At 42.5% G+C, this 18,867-nt stretch overlaps 1 protein-coding gene across 23 annotated transcripts in view; it reads left to right on the top strand.

Annotated features, from left to right (window-relative positions):
* PTPRS (protein tyrosine phosphatase receptor type S) overlaps window positions 1-18,867 on the top strand; it is a 733,740-nt gene that overhangs the window by 490,037 nt on the left and 224,836 nt on the right. For all 23 annotated transcript variants that reach the window (XM_077475694.1, XM_077475692.1, XM_077475693.1 and 20 more), the window contains 2 exons: window positions 15,362-15,522; window positions 18,725-18,837. In XM_077475694.1, the coding sequence (XP_077331820.1) occupies window positions 15,362-15,522; window positions 18,725-18,837 (274 nt within the window). The remainder of the gene's footprint in view (window positions 1-15,361; window positions 15,523-18,724; window positions 18,838-18,867) is intronic.

Here is an 18,867-nt window from a genome sequence, read left to right as displayed (position 1 = left end):
CCTCTTTAACCACTTGCCGACCAGCGCACGATGATGTACATCGACAGAATGGCACGGGCAGGCAAATGGGCGTACATGTACGTCCCTTTAAATTTGCCGCCCTGCCATCGGGAGCGCGCCGCCGGCGGTGCGCTCCCGATTGGGACCTCCCGCGATCGCGCACACCGGCGATCGTCTCACGGAGCGGCCAAATGAAGAAATGCCGTTGTAAACAGCATTTCTCCATTCTGCCTAGCAACTAGTGACGCTGATCTCTGCTCCATGTGATTGGAGCAGAGATCAGTGTTCACTAAATGAAAGCCCAACCCCCCCACAGTTAGTAACACACCCCTAGGAACACTTAACCCCTACACTGCCACCCACTGGTTAACCCCTTCACTGCCAGTGTTATTTACACAGGAATCATTGCATTTATATAGCAGTGATTACTGTATAAATGACAATGGTCCCAAAAATGTGTCAAAAATGTCCGATGGGTCCCCCACAATGTCGCAGTCACAATAAAAATCGCTGATCGCCGCCATTACTAGTAAAAAAAAAAAATAATAAAAAATTATTAATAAAAATGCTATAAAACTATCCCTATTTTGTAAACGCTATAACTTTTGCGCAAACCAATCAATAATCGCTTATTGCGATTTTTTTTTTACCAAAAATATGTAGAAGAATACGTATCGGCCTAAACTGAGGGAAAAAATGTTTTTTTATATATTTTTGGGGGATATTTATTATAACAAAAAGTAAAAAATAATGCGTTTTTTTCAAAATTGTCGCTCTATTTTTGTTTATAGCGCAAAAAATAAAAACCGCAGGGGTGATCAAATACCACCAAAAGAAAGCTCTATTTGTGGGAAAAAAAGGACGTAAATTTTGTTTCGCACGACCGTGCAATTGTCAGTTAAAGCGACGCAGTGCCGAATCGCAAAAAGTGGTCTGGTCTTTGACCAGCAAATTGGTCCGGTCTGAAAGTGGTTAATAATAATAGTGGATTTTAATAGGACAAAAATGTATAAACCTATTACAAGACAAGTTTATGGTACAGTTCATAGAGACCCCAGCTAGGAATAATGCTCTGCTGGACCCGGTAATCTCAAACCATGCAGAGCTTATTACAAATGTTAATATAAAAGAACATCTGGGTAGCACTGACGATAACATGATTTCATTTAATATTAGCTGTAAGTAACAAACAGATACTGGAAATCTAAAAACACTTAACTGTAAAGTAGAAGTCCACCTTAACACTGACATCTATAAATGTACAGGCATCCAAAATCTAAGACTAACCCATCTAGCCCTGTAAAGAAGAAATTGCTATACATACCTTTTTTAAGCTGCTTCAGTCTGGTACCAAGCTGTCCGCGGCAGCTTCGCTGTGGAGGTGGCTGCAGAAGAGGCAGCCGACAACAGAAGCCCCATAGTAATTCTATGGGTGACGTCACTTCCCATTATTTTCCCAGCCGCTATCTCCTTTGCAGAGCTTCCGCTGCTGGAGACTGGATCTGGATCGGCTTCAAAAAAGGTATGTGTAGATTTCTTCTTTACAGGGCTAGCCTTGATTGTGGATTGATTGTGGATGTCTGTAGATTTAGAAATTTTAGTGTTAGGGTGGACTTCCACTTTAAGAGAGGAAATTTTCCAAGGATGAGGGCTACTCTCCAAGACTTAAGCCTTGTACACATGATTTTCGGCAGGGAATTGTGTGATTACAGACCGTTTGCCTAAAATCCAACCATAAGTACGCTCCATCAGACAATTGTCTGATGGAGCGTACGTCCGTCAACAAATGTTGGATGCCAAGCTAGTAAATTTTCGGTCTGTTATCCGATTTTCCTATTGTGTGTACACAAGTCCGTCACACATCCAAAGTACAAACACGCATGCTCGTAATCAGTGCTCACCAAACACGACATTAGAAGAAGGTGCCCAAAGGATGGTGCTTAGAAGCTGCAATTCCACGTAGTACTGTCAGAAACCATGAAATCAGGCCGAGACAGAAGCACAGTTAAATCACACTTGTTTAATAATAAAAGTAAAAAGAATAAACTTAGTCAAAACATTGCCATAGTTCATTAACTGGAACGATAGTCAGCCAAGCCAGAAGTCAGGGATCCATGTAGTGGAACAGCAAGCTGGATCTGGAGCCAGAAGAGATTTCAGCAAAGCAAGTCTTGAACAGGATCGCAGGAGATAGTTTCTGTGATGTTGACCAAGGTGAAGGCAGAGATCCTCTGGACTGGACGGCTTAAGTAGGCAGAACTGACGAGCAGGATATTATCAACAGTTGAGTAACTGTGGATAGATAGATAAGAGCTGGCAATTAGCCGACAGCTGAGCAGCCAGGTCACAGAAAGAAGGGCTGAGCGCAGCCCTGACAGGTATGTCACTACTTTCGTGTTTGTTGGCCGACAATTGTGTACCATTTGTATGCAAGACAAGTTCCTGGCACACACCCTTCGGACAAAAGTCTGACGCTTTGTCTGCAGAAAATCCGATCATGTGTACGAGGCTTAAGACTGGGAGGGAAAATTGCCATTGATGAACACAGAACAGAAATGGTAATTCTTCAAAAAGTCTGTATGTAAACTCCCATGGGCAATAAGTTTAAAAGTCTACAAATAAAACCTATGTGGCTCACATAAAAAAAAAATATATAAATAAGAGAAGATATTTTCAAAAAATATAAAAATGGACCACTTCAGCCCCTGGCCATTTGGCGAGCCCAAGGACTTTTTACAATTTAGCACTATGCGCTGCTTTAACTGGTAATTGCGTGGTCTTGCAATGTTGTACCCAAACAAAATTTGCGTCCTTTTGTTCACACAAATAGAGCTTTCTTTTGATGGTAGTTGATTGCCTCTGCGATTTTTATTTTTTGCAATCTAAACGGAAAAAGACCAAAAATGTTGAAAAAAAAAATATTTTGTACATTTTGTTATAAGAAAAATCCAATAAGCTCAATTTTAGTCATACATTTAGGCCAAAATGTATTGAGCCACATGTCTTTGTTAAAAAACATGTCAATAAGCATATATTTATTGGTTTGCGCAAAAGTTATAGCGTCTACAAAGTAGGGTACATTTTCTTGAATTTATGCAGCTTTTAGTTTGACTGGCTATCTAATTTCTTAAGGTACTAAAACGGCAGGGCAGTACAAACCCCCCCCCCCCCCCCATGACCCCATTTTGGAAATTAGGCACCCTAAGTAAATTGTTAAGAGGCATGTTGAGCCCATTGAATTTTTTTTTTTGTCCCAAGTGATTGAATAATGGCAAAAATAAAGCTGTCACTAAATGATATATTGCTCACACATGCCGTAGGCATATGTGTAATTACACCCCAAAATAAATAAATAAATTCTGCTGCTTCTCCTGAGTACAGGGATACCACATGTGTGGGACTTTTTGGGAGCGTAGCCGCGTACGGGACCCCAAAAACCAAACACCACCTTCAGGATTTCTAAGGCCGTAAATTTTAATTTTTGTTTTCACTCCTCACTACCTATCATAGATTTGGAGGCCATGGAAATGCCCAGTTGGATGCACTAAAACACACTATATTGTCCAAACGTGCAGCGGCGACAAACTACATATATTTTTTAAAAGCTTTTACAGGTTTCCACTTTAGATTTACGGAGGAGGTCTACTACTAAAATTACTGCCCTCGATCTGACTTTTGTGGTGATACCTCACATGCATGGTGCATTTGCTTTTAACATATCACGCCAGACTGGTGCTTGCATTTGCCTTTTTTTATTATTTATTTTGCTTTTTTATTTCATTTTTAAACTGTTCCTTTCATTTTTTATTTTTTTTTGTAATCATCTTTATTGTTATCTCAGGGAATGTAAATATCCCCTATGATAGCATTGGGTAGTGACAGGTACTCTTTTTTTTAAAAAATTGGTGTCTATTACACCCTAGATCTCTCCTCTGCCCTCAAAGCATCTGACCACATCAAGATCAGTGTGATAAAATGCTTTCCCAATTTCCCAAAGGCACTGTTTATATCCGGTGAAATCTAAGTCATGAAATGCTATAGCTTTCCGGTTTATTAGCCCATAGAGATGATTGGAGCCATACTGGTCTCTGATCAGCTCTATGGTCAGCTGGCGGAACCACCAGCTGCATTCTCAGGTTCCCTGTTGGGACAGGAGAGCCAGAGAAAACCATGGAAGACGGTGGGATGAGGGGGGGGGGGGGACATTCCCTGCTACTGCTTGTAAAAGCAGTCTAGAGGCTAACCAAGATGATACCTAAACCCGCAAGCATCATTCTGGTGTAATCACTCAAAGTCCAGCAACATACCAGTAATTGCTGGTCCTTGTTGGGCCTATATTGTAATCTTTTTTTTTCATGCAGCCTGTGGGCTGAATGAAAAAAAGAGATTGATCGGTGGGTATGCCCACCATTAGAATACCTCCCTTCATCCACCCACTTCTAATGATGGGCATGCATGCACCATTTTGTTTTTAACTGTGGTGGTGAAATCACCACCTACAGTGCTGGAGTCACAGCTTTATGTATCGTGGGAGCAAATGCTGTTGCTGTCAAGATAGATAAATCCACGCTGCAGCCGAATGGCGTACCTGCTAAGCAAATGATGGTAAACAATAAAACACAATAAAACATTGCAGAATAGAATACATAGAATACAATACAGGTTCGGGGCTCTCAAAATGTGATGGCATCTTACGAAAGTTGTGAAATTGTGCCTAGTCTGTGCAGTGCTGTACCCTACGCTAATACTTAACTAGTGTATGGTAGCGTTAAAAACATTCACCAATGCAAAGACCAGGATTGTCAGGACAGGAGGGACAAAAATAGCGGGTGCCACGCCTATATCCATGCTTTCTACAGACACAACATTTTCTTTGGGGGGCTCGTTGGGTAGGGGTACTCTGGAGGACATACGGAAAATTACTCTCATGCAGCCGGCTTACTGCATTTGGATTGGGAAGGTGAGGTGGAGCACCATCTGGAAACAGAAGGGCTCTGACGATCTCTTTCTGGAATTTAAAGAAGGATCCAGTCCGTCCTGAAGCTCTGTATAGCACATGAGCGTTCAGCAAAGCCAATTAAAATAAGTATACAGACACTTTTTTGTACCAGCATCTGGCCTTACAGGCAAATAGGTACAGCGCCAACAACTGGTCGTTGAGGTCCACCCCTCCCATATTTTGGTTATAATCGTGGACACAGAGGGGTTTTTTCACAACCAGTCGCTGTAGGAATTTGGACCATCGTGTGCATGAAGGGAGGATAGAATGAAAAAATTCTTATCCCTCCACTTCACAGCAAGCAAGTTATTACACTTCAAGCAGGCTCTCTCTTCAAGCAGGAATCTACAAGCCGCTGGGGAAAGCCCCAGCGATTAGATCGCACAGTGCCACATGCTCTAATCTGATGATCAAACAAGTGACTAAAAAGTGTCATGCTCGTGTAATAATTGTCCACATACAAATGGTACCCCTTTCCAAATAAGGGTGACACCAAAGTCCTACACAATCTTGCCAGCGCTCCCTATGTAGTCAGGGGAGTTTGTCGGCTCCACGTGACTATCTCTTCCCTCGTAAACCATAAAAAAACGTGTAGCCTGTGGTCCTGTCAAAGAGCTTATATATCTTGACCCCGTATCTGGCACGCTTGCTGGAAAGATACTCTTTGAATGACAAGCGGAAAGAAAACGTAATCAAGGGCTCATCAAAGCAGACAACTTGATGTGGAGTAAACAAGTCTGCAAAACGTTGGTTGAAGTGGTTTACGAGGGGCCGAATTTTGTAGAGCCGATCGTATCCAGGGTCTCCATGAGGACGACAGAGTTCACACTTATACGGTGATCACTGGTGAAAGGGTTAACTAGGGGGCAATCAGGGGGTTAAAACCTTTATTAGGTAGTATATGTGGGTACCTGATGCTATAAAAAGCTGATTGTGAACCTTAATACTTATCTGGCTAACTAGCGTCACCTGTGACACTAATACGGTGATCAGAAAAAAGATTGCATAGTGACACTGGGGGTCCAGGGGTTAAACCTTTATTGGGGGGGTTAGGGGGTACCCTAGACTTAAAGGGGCCTACTCACTAACTGCCCTAACACTTCTAACAGTTACAAATGACATCAATGCAGTAATCGGTAAAAAAATAAAAACTGTCACTGTGACAGAGGTGATTGGGGGGTGATTTGTGTGCCTGCATGTTCTACTGTTAGTGTAGTGTTGGTGCAGACTTACTTGGATGTTTTCTCTCCTCGGGCGCCGGAACGAAAAGGCGAGATGACATAATTTCCTCTGCTTCTGTTTACATTATGGAAGCAGAGGAAGCTTCACATTTGTCAGGAGCAATCACGAGGGGGTGGCCATGAATCAATGGCTTCCCCCTCAGCACGGATCGCTCCTGGAATGATTCCAACCACCGCAGGCACCGAGGAGGGGGGTCCCGAAGTATTAGGGGGGCTGCTGCACACAGAAGACTTTCCATCTTGATGTATATAATGCATTAACCACTTTCAGACCGGACCATTTTGCTGGTCAACGACCAGAGGTCTTTTTACAATTTGGCACTGCGCTGCTTTAACTGGTAATTGCGCGGTCATGCAATGTTGTACCCAAACAAAATTTGCGTCCTTTTCTTCCCACAAATAGAGCTTTCTTTTGATGGTATTTGATTGCCTCTGCGATTTTTATTTTTTGCGATATAAACGTAAAAAGACCGCAAATTTTGAAAAAAAATGATATTTTCTAATTTTTGTTATTAGAAAAATCCAATAAACTCAATTTTAGTCATACATTTAGGCCAAAATGTATTCAGCCACATGTCTTTGGTAAAAAAAAAGTCAATAACTGTATATTTATTGGTTTGCGCAAAAGTTGTCACATCTACAAACTAAGGTACGTTTTCTGGAATTTACGCAGCTTTTAGTTTACGACTGCCTATCTCATTTCTTGAGGTGCTAAAATGGCAGGGCAGTACAAAACCCCCCCCCCAAATGACCCCATTTTGGAAAGTAGACCCCCTAAGGAAATTGATAAGTGGCATGTTGAGCCCATTGAATATTTTATTTTTTTGCCTCAAGCGATTGAATAATGACAAAAAAAAATATTTTTTTTTTTTTACACAAAGTTGTCACTAAATGATATATTGCTCACACATGCTATGGGCATATGTGAAATGACACCCCAAAATAAATTCTGCTGCTTCTCCTGAGTACGGGGATACCACATATGTGGTACTTTTTGGGAGCCTAGCCGCGTACGGGGCCCCGAAAACCAAGCACCGCCTTCAGGCTTTCTAAGGGCGTAAATTTTTGATTTCACTTCTCACTACCTATTACAGTTTTGAAGGCCATAAAATGCCAAGATGGCACAAAACCCCCACAAATGACCCCATTTTAGAAAGTAGACACCCCAAGCTATTTGCTGAGAGGCATGTTGAGTCCATGGAATATTTTATATTTTGCCACAAGTTGCGGGAAAATTACAAACTTTTTTTTTTTTTTTTACACAAAGTTGTCACTAAATGATATATTGCTCACACATGCTATGGGCATATGTGAAATGACACCCCAAAATAAATTCTGCTGCTTCTCCTGAGTACGGGGATACCACATATGTGGGACTTTTTGGGAGCCTAGCCGCGTACGGGGCCCCGAAAACCAAGCACCGCCATCAGGCTTTCTAAGGGCGTAAATTTTTGATTTCACTTCTCACTACCTATTACAGTTTTGAAGGCCATAAAAATCCAAGATGGCACAAAACCCCCACAAATGACCCCATTTTAGAAAGTAGACACCCCAAGCTATTTGCTGAGAGGCATGTTGAGTCCATGGAATATTTTATATTTTGCCACAAGTTGCGGGAAAATTACAAACTTTTTATTTTATTTTATTTTTTCACAAAGTTGTCACTAAATGATATATTGCTCACGCATGCCATGGGCATATGTGAAATGACACCCCAAAATAAATTCTGCTGCTTCTCCCGAGTACGGGGATACCACATATGTGAGACTTTTTGGGAGCCTAGCCGCGTACGGGGCCCCGAAAACCAAGCACCGCCTTCAGGCTTTCTAAGGGCGTTACAGTTTTGAAGGCCATAAAATGCCAAGATGGCACAAACCCCCCCCAAATGACCCCATTTTGGAAAGTAGACACCCCTAAATTTAGGGGTACACTAGTGAGACTAGGTAATAAATGGCGGGTGCCCTGAAACTATAAAAAAATAACTAACCAACCAGCGTCACCTGTAACAGTTATATGGTGATCACTGGTGAAAGGGTTAACTAGGGGGCAATCAGGGGGCTTTATGCGGTAGTCCCTGGCGCTATAAAAAGCTGCGGCGAACCTAAATACCTGCCTGCCTAACTAGCGTCACCTGTGACACTAATACAGCGATCAGAAAAACTATCGCTTATTAGGCTGGGTTCACACTGGAGCGATGCGGGAACGCCACGAATCCGTGGCGGGTTCCCGCATCGCATGCCTCCCGCGGCAGTTCACACTGCCCTATGCGAACTTCTGGGCGTGTCAGTGAAATGTTAATGACACCCCCAGATCAGTTCGCATATCGCAGTGCGATCTGCAAACTCGGATCGCATGGTGTGAACACCCATGCAATCCGATTCTGCTGCGGACCAAAAAAAGGGTCCCGTGCGAGTTTGCGGCGGGTGCAGCGCGAATTCAGCCATACTATCTGTATGGCTGAACTCGAATCGCACAGAGATCGGATGTGATTTGCACTGCAGTGCGGTGCGAATCACATCCGTTCTCATAAACCGCTGCAATGTGAACCCAGCCTTAGTGACACTGGCGACGGGGGGTGATCACGGGGTTAAACCTTTATTGGGAGGGTTAGGGGGGTACCTTAGAACTAAAGGGGGCTAACCCTAACTGCCCTAACAGTTATTACAGTCACAAATGACACCCGCCGGGTGATCAGGGGGTTAAACCTTTATTAGGTAATAAATGGCGGGTGCCCTGAAACTATAAAAAAATAACTAACCAACCAGCGTCACCTGTAACAGTTATATGGTGATCACTGGTGAAAGGGTTAACTAGGGGGCAATCAGGGGGCTTTATGCGGTAGTATATGGGGGTCCCTGGCGCTATAAAAAGCTGCGGCGAACCTAAATACCTACCTGCCTAACTAGCGTCACCTGTGACACTAATACAGCGATCAGAAAAACGATCGCTTATTAGGCTGGGTTCACACTGGAGTGATGCGGGAACGCCACGAATCCGCGGCGGGTTCCCGCATCGCATGCCTCCCGGCGGCAGTTCACACTGCCCTATGCGAACTGCTGGGAGTGTCAGTGAAATGTTAATGACACCCCCAGATCAGTTCGCATATCACAGTGCGATCTGCAAACTCGGATCGCATGGTGTGAACACCCATGCGATCCGATTCTGCTGCGGACCAAAAAAAGGGTCCTGTGCGAATTTGCGGCGGGTGCGGCGAATGGCTGAACTTGAATCGCACAGAGATCGGATGTGATTTGCACTGCAGTGCGGTGCGAATCACATCCGTTCTCATAAACCGCTGCAATGTGAACCCAGCCTTAGTGACACTGGCGACGGGGGGTGATCACGGGGTTAAACCTTTATTGGGGGGGTTAGGGGGGTACATTAGAACTAAAGGGGGCTAACCCTAACTGCCCTAACAGTTATTACAGTCACAAATGACACCAATGCAAAAAAAAATGCAATTGGTGTCACTGTGACTGGGGTGGCAGGGGTAATTGGGGGGTGATCGGGGGGTAAAGGGGGGGTGTGAGTGTGCCTGGCATGTTCTACTGTGAAGTGTCGTGTTGGTGCAACTCACCGATCCTCTCTCCTCAGTGCCGGAACGAAAAATACCGACACGGAGGAGAGATTACATCACTTCCTCTCCTGTGTTTACATTACAGGAGAGGAAGTGATGCAATGCTTCACTCCCATTCGTCAGGAGCGATCGCGAGGGGGTGGCCATGAATGAATGGCCGCCCCCTCATCCCGGATCGCTCCTGCACGGATACCGACCGCCGCTGGCACCGGGGGGGGGGGGGGGGGGAAGGCAGGGACGTACATGTACGCCCATATGCCTGCCCGTGCCATTCTGTCGACGTACATCGTCGTGCGGCGGTCGGCAAGTGGTTAAGCTAAAAAACCTTCTGCCTTTTTTTTATCACAAGGGGATAGTTCATTATCGAATTCATCATAGAGCATGGTACAAAGGTCAGCCAACATTGTTACTTCTGAAAAGATTACACAAATGTATTCGAAAGAAAAGATCAAAACTGGTCTGACAAGTGGATTCTCCACCACAACAATGCTCCTGCACATGATGCGTTAAGTGTTCGTGAGTTCCTGTTCCAGAAATCCATTCCAAAACTTGACCAACCACTTTATTCCCCTGACTTAGCACCCTGCGACTTTTAGCTGTTTCCCAAAAAAATAATTCACAGTCCAGTCCAGGAACTAAATTGTCGCACCTTGTTCTTGCTTGTATACACTATCCACCCCTCAATATTGCAATGTCCTGTCGAAACTTGTGAATTAGTAAACAGTTTAAGAGTGTGGCATAATCCATTCTATCCCTTGCATGACCTTTTAATCACTTGGGTGACATGGTGAATTGAGAGTACGAGTTTAATTATCAATGATTATACAGCAGCTGCCTAGATGGAACTCCCTTTTGGCTGAAAGACTAAATACTGTTGTAGACAGATTATTTATCCTCTGGAGTTTTCTAGGATGACCCTACTAATATTCTGGAATGAGATGTTGTGACGAGGTCATCTATTAGTTGATTGTGCTTAACCCAGTGTCTCTGTACAGCCAGACGTTGCACTGTAAGCCCTTGTACACACGGTCGGAGATTCCGACAACCAAATCCGTTGGATTTTGTCCGACGGATCTTGTCCCAAACTGTTGCATACACGCGGTCGGACAAAGTTGTCAGAAAATCCGATCTTTCAGAACTTGATGACGTAATTTCGTTACGATGGGACTACGTTCAGGCTAGTAGCCAATAGCTTTGATGTAGGAATTTGATCTGAGCATGCGTGGCACTTTGTCCGATCGGAATTCTCTACACATGATCGGAGTATGTCTGATCGGAGCATTTTGTCGGAAAATATTTCCGGCAAGTTGAAAAAGTTGGTCCGACGGATATTCCGACGGAAACAGTCCGATGCAGACCACACACAGTCGGAATATCCGACAAAACGCTCCGATCGGACACATTCCGTCGGAATCTTCGATCGTATGTACAAGGGCTAAGAGTGATTCGTACTGGTGGCGGTATCTGCGTGACAATGTTCTTATTTTTATTATGGTGTAGGGTTGTGATAGTTGCTATAAATTTTGATCATTTTTTATAATAAGTATATTTTTGGTATGAATAAATTATAAAAATGTTATACTGCATTGTCTCCTGTTTAGAACCTGTATAAAAGAAAAAAGGAGCAGGGGGAGGAGGAAAGGCGTTAACATGGACTACTCCAACCATAGACTAACCGCTCACCCCCCAATGGAATCGAGGACTATCTTGATACCCAGATGGAAACAACCAATATAAATAAAATAACTTTTATTTTGAAAAAGAAGTATACATTTAAAAACAGCTGTTGACAATCAACATAGTAACAATAAACAATTGTACAATCGAATGATACCCGGCCTCCTAATATAAGAAAGTTCAGGGTACAGTGACTGATATCCAAGTTGATCGTATATTTCAACTAGTTTCGCGACTAGAAGTCGCTTCTTCAGGAAAATTCTTGGTACAGATCTAAAGTTAAATACATATTGTCAACATTATTAGTATAATACAGTAGACATCTCAAAATCACAATTTGCGGAGTATTTTTTATATACATAAACACCTGTAATACTACAGAGCATACGGCTCACCGCCGGGGACTCCAGAAATGGGCCAGAAAATAGAGCACGGGTGGCTCCCACCATTTATCACTATATATATATATATATATATATATATATATATATATATATATATATATATATATATATTGTAGACATGTCACTGGAGAAGTGGTCGGGGGGGTGTACATCTCACCTAGGTTGCTACACAGTGTGAGATGGTAAGTCCAGGATGGATCAGTTTTCTCAGCAGCAATATGCTGCTGAGTGGTTATTTAATCTTGCCGGGCCTGGGTTTATATGGAATGGCAGGTAGGTTTGGTAGAGGGACCTGTCATTCCACACACCCCCCGATCCAGTTCTGGGTTTTGGATCAGGTGAGCTTTGATCCTAATTAGCCTGGGAAGGTAAAGGCTCTGGGGGGCCTGCAGGTGCGCGCTCTCAGCCAGGGAAATGAACAGCCTGTGTGTTGGAGGAAGCTGCGAGCGCAGCCACTGCTGGAGCTAAAACCCACCCTGCGATATCCAGGCGAAAGACGCTGTGTTTATAAGTGTCAGATAGGTGAGAAGAACCTGTTAGTAAGCGCCCAGCCGGGCTAGGTTGTTTCTTTTATTTTTTTTCTGTTGTACTTAAAAAGCACGGTGTTGCCGTATATTTTTGTTTGTTGGACTGTTTGTACCACGAATAAACGCCAAGGTCTGCTTTATAAATTCCAAGTCTGCTGTGAACTGTGTCCAAACTCACCCTACCCCGAGAAGATCCCTTACAATATATATATATATATATATATATAGTATTTTTAATCAGTTATAATATTAATGAGGGATTAGTCTACCTATGCAGTCATAAGTGTGTATCAGAACATGCGGATTAGAATCCATTTCACAGATCGCTGTGTTGGTCACGAACAGCTTTTTTTGAGGGTTTTTTTTGATAGAGTACAGGTCCCCCGTTAGTAATCCTCAGTTACTGAAGCAGGAGATAGGGCTTGGTTGAATTTAGCCTCCAAAACTGTTCTGGTAGAACAAACATACATTGTATTGGTTACATGGGGGTCACCGTTACCCCAAAGTACATGGTTCATAGGGGGCTAAATACAAGCAGAGACCATAACCATAATAATAATTACCTGTATGGGCTGTACCGCTATTGTCAGTCCGAATGGATTTCTTGCTCTGTCAGGGAACCATTGCACCTGTGGCTCCTTTTATCCTCCAACCCGGCGACTACATCGGGCGGCGTCTAGCGCCGAGCGATGACGTCGCCGGGTCCGCCGCTCCTAGTGCGTATGCGTCACTACGTGACAGTGCGCACTAGCTCCCGGTCGCTATGGAGACTTCCACGGGATCGGGAGCACAGACGGGTCCCTCCCCCACACGGGGGAGGAGACCCAATTCTGTCGGAGAGGCGCATGTCCGCCCCTAGGAGATCACTCCTTGTGCCCTCAGCCCGCATACAGGAATCCCCAGCCATCCGCCGCATTTCTCTGCAGTAGAGATAGATAGAAGTGAGAAAAGAGGCAAATGATGAATTACCATGTTAGAAACATTTACAACTAGTCTCACCAACTAACATCTATATAACGTCATAGATAAGATGTTTTCTGTAAAAATAGAGTGAAACAAAGAAAAAAGGGGGAAACAACATACATGTAACAGGACTCTGATAATTGAGTACACCAGCCCACATTAACAGCACGAAAAATGGATCCGGCTCCTTTTTTCTTTTATACATAATTCATGAGGATACCAATTATTCTTTATTAAAAACACTTAGGCACTACAATTATTTATCAACTGTTTAGAACCTGGTCATAGTAGTCCTATTAGTGTATGAGGTCCTAATAGATTGGACAGGAATAATTAAGACGGGTAAGACACATGACATCCAGCATATGGTTTTTATTCTTGGTATGCTCAGATTGTGCAACCACCCTGTACTACTTATATAACTCCATTCTTGGTTTCAGGAAGGATTCATAAATGTTAATTCCTCAATTTACATGGGTGAAGGCAAATGTTTGTCAGTATGTCGAGTGCTTCTCTGACTCCCATTTGTCAGCAGCATCAACTCTGCCACATATAAGATCACTAAGTATCTTATCACATTTAGTTGGAAACAGGGAACAACATATTCAGACAACCAAAGAATATGTCAGCAAGGTAAGTGGACTGATGTTAGAGCCAGAAGAGACAATAGTGTCCTATGATGTTGCATCTCTTTTTTTCGGACATTAAAGTCTATAGGAAACACACCCACACAGACCACTATCTGTTTTTTTTTTTACTCCCACAACCCAGTGGAGCACAAACTGGGGGTTATTGGAACTCTCATCAGCCTGAGATCCTAACAACACACACAGAGTTTAAAGACAAAGTACACAGTGCTTTGAAAGTTTGTGGCTATCCAGACTTTGCTTTTGTTAAAACCTCTACAAGGTTGAGTGAAAACACAGAGGGAAGATGCTGAACACATGGAGTATTATAGTTATCCCATATGTTGCTGGGGTGTCATACATTTTAACAAACATTGCATCCCTGTGTCCTTTAGACCCCGCAATAAACATAGAACGTGTACATCCATAAAACCCAACATCCAGACACAAGAAAAGTAACTTGGTTATGCAGTGCACTGTAGTGAGGAATGCAAAGGCCTACACATCGGGGAGATGGTGCAACCTCTCAAAAACAAAAGGCCAAACACAATAGGGCAAATTCTACATTCAACAAGATTTTGTGTTTTCCTATCCGTTAAGGAAAAAGAAGAACGTTTTTGAAGACAGTAAGGCACACATTTGGACAGAAGACAGCTGGTTCACAAGAGGCATGGAGAAACCAGTCTACATCAAACTGAAACAGCCATTGTAGAACAGGTGGAAAGGCTGCCTGACACCATCTGTCTTCCACCTAGTGCTGTTTTATCATCTCTATCCCAGTGTTTTGACATTGATTCACACCTTCAGCCATGTAAATCTAATATGTAAATGTAATAAGTATTAACACTTTTCAAGTCTTTCTGATGCCAAGGATTGTACTATTAACTAGTACAGGGTTCCACAATTTTCTCACATCCCACCCTGTCTATAGACAATAACATCTGACTTCCCATGGTAATTGGATCAAAGTGTTAGTGCTAACTGTTTGGATATTAATGCCCCAGCATTAACATACCCCAGTATTACTGACATTGTGTGTGTGTGTGTATAAATATACATATAGTATACAGACCTCGATTCAATCTGGTGTGATCTCAGAGTCACTGAGGAAGTCCTTGTTACAAGTATTCCTTGTGCCAGGTTCTTTGATATAAGATCTGAATGGGACAGCTTTTAGAACAGGCCTGATGCATAGTTGGACTAGCCTATGGGGCAAGCACCATCCTACCTCCAGCCCACTCCTTCATTATACTGCATTACCTTTATTATGTGCTGTTTATTTTTAAAGTAACCTGTTATTATATTAAGATTATAATATGTGATTTGTATTTTACTTTTTTCCTACAGAAGATATTTGCTGCTAGTCCATATTCTGATCCCATTCAAGTAGAAGATCCAGATCCTCAACCAATTACTGACGGTGAAGAAGGCCTGATTTGGGTTATTGGACCAGTTTTAGCTGTGGTTTTCATAATCTGCATCGTGATTGCTATACTTCTCTACAAAAAGTAATTAACTTAAGTGTTGTGATAAATGTTTTAGGATATGGCAAGTGTTGTATATTGTATTATACACCATATTGCTTAGCTTCTGATCTTGAAAATACTTTAATACCTAAGCTTTAATACCTAAGTTAGATAGCATTTGAATTCTGAGTGAAAGAATTTTGAAGAACAGATTATGCATGTTTCAGATAGTTCTCACCATTGATCAGAGCTATTCATGAATCACCAGAGTGTATAGGACCCTTCTGCTATAGGTTCATGGTTGCTGATGTAACCGTTAAATTATAGCCTAAGAGAATGCAGTGAGTTTAACCACTAGGGATCACGCTATAGCCAAATGACGGCTACAGTGTGGACTTGCATTGTCGGGACAATGTCTATTGACGTCGTCCCGTGCACGAGTGGCCTGCGCGCCCCCTGAAGGGCTGAAGGGTGCGCTCTGTGATCAGCAAGTCTATGAGACTCGTTGGATCACAGATCGTTGGATCACAGATCGAAGTTTAACACATTTAACACGTTTAACACATTCCTGAACCTTACACTCTGTATGAAATGCACCCCTGCAACTTGCACCTTGCACATAACGCATTCCTGAACTTGCACTATGTACGAAACACACTCCTGAATCCTTCCACACTTAGCATAACGCACTCTTCCACAGTTTGTGAAAAACCATTTATAATTGAAGCTTTTTATTCTTTTTTTTAAAAATGATTGTGCTGAGGTTTGTTTTCTTGAGACTACAGCTTGTAGCACAGCAACCAAAGCTGTTTATAAGTACAAGGAAGAGCGTTTTTTTAACCACACCCCTTCAGCCCCTCCCACGCTTAAGCATTTGGCCATACCCATTTTGCCACGCTACGCACACATCGCAAGTCGCTTCTTCCATCAAATGTCCCTCTTTCTGAAGTTTCCATGCAATGCCCATAATTATAATGAAACACACTCCTGAATCCTTCCACACTTAGCATAACGCACTCTTCCACAGTTTGTGCAAAACCATTTATAATTGAAGCTTTTTATTCTTTTTTTTTAAATGATTGTGCTGAGGTTTGTTTTCTTGAGACTACAGCTTGTGGCACAGCAACCAAAGCTGTTTATAAGTACAAGGAAGAGTGGTTTTTTAACCACACCCCTTCAGCCCCTCCCACGCTTTTGGCCATACCCATTTTGCCACGCTACGCACACATCGCAAGTCGCTTCCTCCATCAAATGTCCCTCTTTCTGAAGTTTCCATGGAGTTTCCATAGAATATAAATGTCTTGAGCTAGATTTTAGCCCAGTGCTCTAAATCAGTGCTTCTCAAGCCTGTCCTCGAGTACCCACAACAGGCCATGTTTGTAGGTTTTCCTTCATCTTGCACAGGTGCTTTAAATCACAGTCAGTGTCTTGGTATTAGCCCTTGTACACACGGTTGGACATTCCGACGGAAAATGTCAGATCGGACCGTGTTGTCCGATAAACCGACCATGTGTGGGCTCCATCGGACTGTTTCCGTCGGAATATCCGACCGACAAAGTTTTAGAGCTGGGCTATAAAATTTTCTGACAACATGATCCGATGCGTGAGACCAATGTAAGCATTTGCACTGCTTACATTGGTCTCACGCAGTTCTAAACGTACTTCAGGCACAGCAGGCTTTCTCTGAAAAGGTTACTTTCTCATTCTATTTTGGGCATATTTTTACTTGGGCAGTTGTTATAAACTTCCGCACATCACCCCATAATATTGGCATCTCCATCTTCTGTTAATATTGAATTGAAGATGCCGTACGCCATGTCCATAGTGGCACACAGATTGCATTCTCCCGCATGCCGAGTTCGCTATATGAGGGATTCGCGCTCTGTTCCCGCGCACTGTTTTGTAAATATCAAAATGTGCGTTGCACCTCGCCGTGCCCCACTACTGATGGCGCAAGGCTTTCGTAAATCAGCCCCAATGTCACCAAAAGACCGTGCTATAAAACACTGGATATAAAGAACCAGATGCATTGCCACAGGTAACACATACATATCCACAACAGTTGTCCCCAAGTGTAGCAAATGCTCTTGGTGGAAACATGGGATCTATAAAATAAAAAAGATCTAAGAACGCCTGGCTGACACACAGCCTTGACAGCCTGTAGTTTTCAGCAACACCAGATTGAGCTCGCCAATGCATGTAATAGAAGTGGAACACAGACACATCCTATAGTGTAGTCATTTTGAGTAAAAATGGAGGATGTACACATAAACACAAAAAAGCCAACAGAAGAAAATACAAGATGGTTGTTGCAGTATTTCCGATGTGACTTCACCAAGCCCCGTCCCCGTCCATCTACTTACATCATCTGGGAATGCAGGGATGCATTCCCTGATGACATCTGTGGTTGGGGTTTAAATACGTTGCAGAAATAATTGCCCACCACTTTGGCGGTCAAAAACATACAGTACATAAGTGGTTATTATACACTGTATTACCAAAAGTATTAGGATGCCTGCCTTTATATGCACATGAACTTAAATGGCATCCCAGTTATAGTGCGCAGGGTTCAATATTAAGTTGGCCCACCCTTTGCAACTATAACAGCAAAGGCAGGCATCACATTACTTTTGGTAATATAGTGTATACAGTATGTCACATTTTGTTTTTTATTCACTGACAAATAACAATGTTTAAATAGTGTTTTTGTTTTAAAAAAAATGTATTATAACTTGTTGCTTTTTCTTCTGTTGCTTCCACATATAGCAAACCAGACAGGTAAGAATATCTTTATTTTTTTAGTTTGAAGTGAAATATACTTTAATATTTCTATTACCCTGAATTAAAATATACGGTATGTGGTCTTAAAAGTCCATGTTTTGAAGACTTACAGATGGATAATAGATTTCTAAGCTGGTTCCTAGAGTTTCTGCAAGTGTAGGATGATACTCAGCTCTCAGGTGACACAGGGCAACGTAGGAAAAACTCACAAGCTCAGTCAAAAGTCTTTGGAAATGTCTGGGATTTCTGTGGTGCTTTGATCTTGGTCCTTTCATCTTTAAAGGTCTCTTGTGCAATAATAGCTGGCTAAAACATTAAGACCACTCCCTAAATAATCTCTAAACAAGGTTGACATTGTGTTTATTGGACAACTAAAGATGTGGCATTATGTCCAATCTAGACTTTTATTAAAAATAATTAAGAACAAAGCAGCAATTCATTATGCATGTTTTACATTTTTAAGCAAACGGAAAAACTCAGAACCCAGGACCAAATGTTTACTGAATAATGCAGAGATCACCCCCCACCATCCAACAGATCCAGTGGAGATGAGACGCATTAATTTTCAGACTCCAGGTAAGCGAAAATTGAATATTGTATGGAACC

Source organism: Lithobates pipiens, unplaced genomic scaffold, assembly GCF_037356315.1.
Source record: "Lithobates pipiens isolate NorthernLeopardFrog02 unplaced genomic scaffold, aLitPip1_a1.2 Scaffold_13, whole genome shotgun sequence".
NCBI classification, from domain to species: Eukaryota; Metazoa; Chordata; class Amphibia; order Anura; family Ranidae; genus Lithobates; species Lithobates pipiens.
Note: the sequence above shows the minus strand (reverse complement) of the source record. Positions and strands in the feature narration are given on the sequence as shown.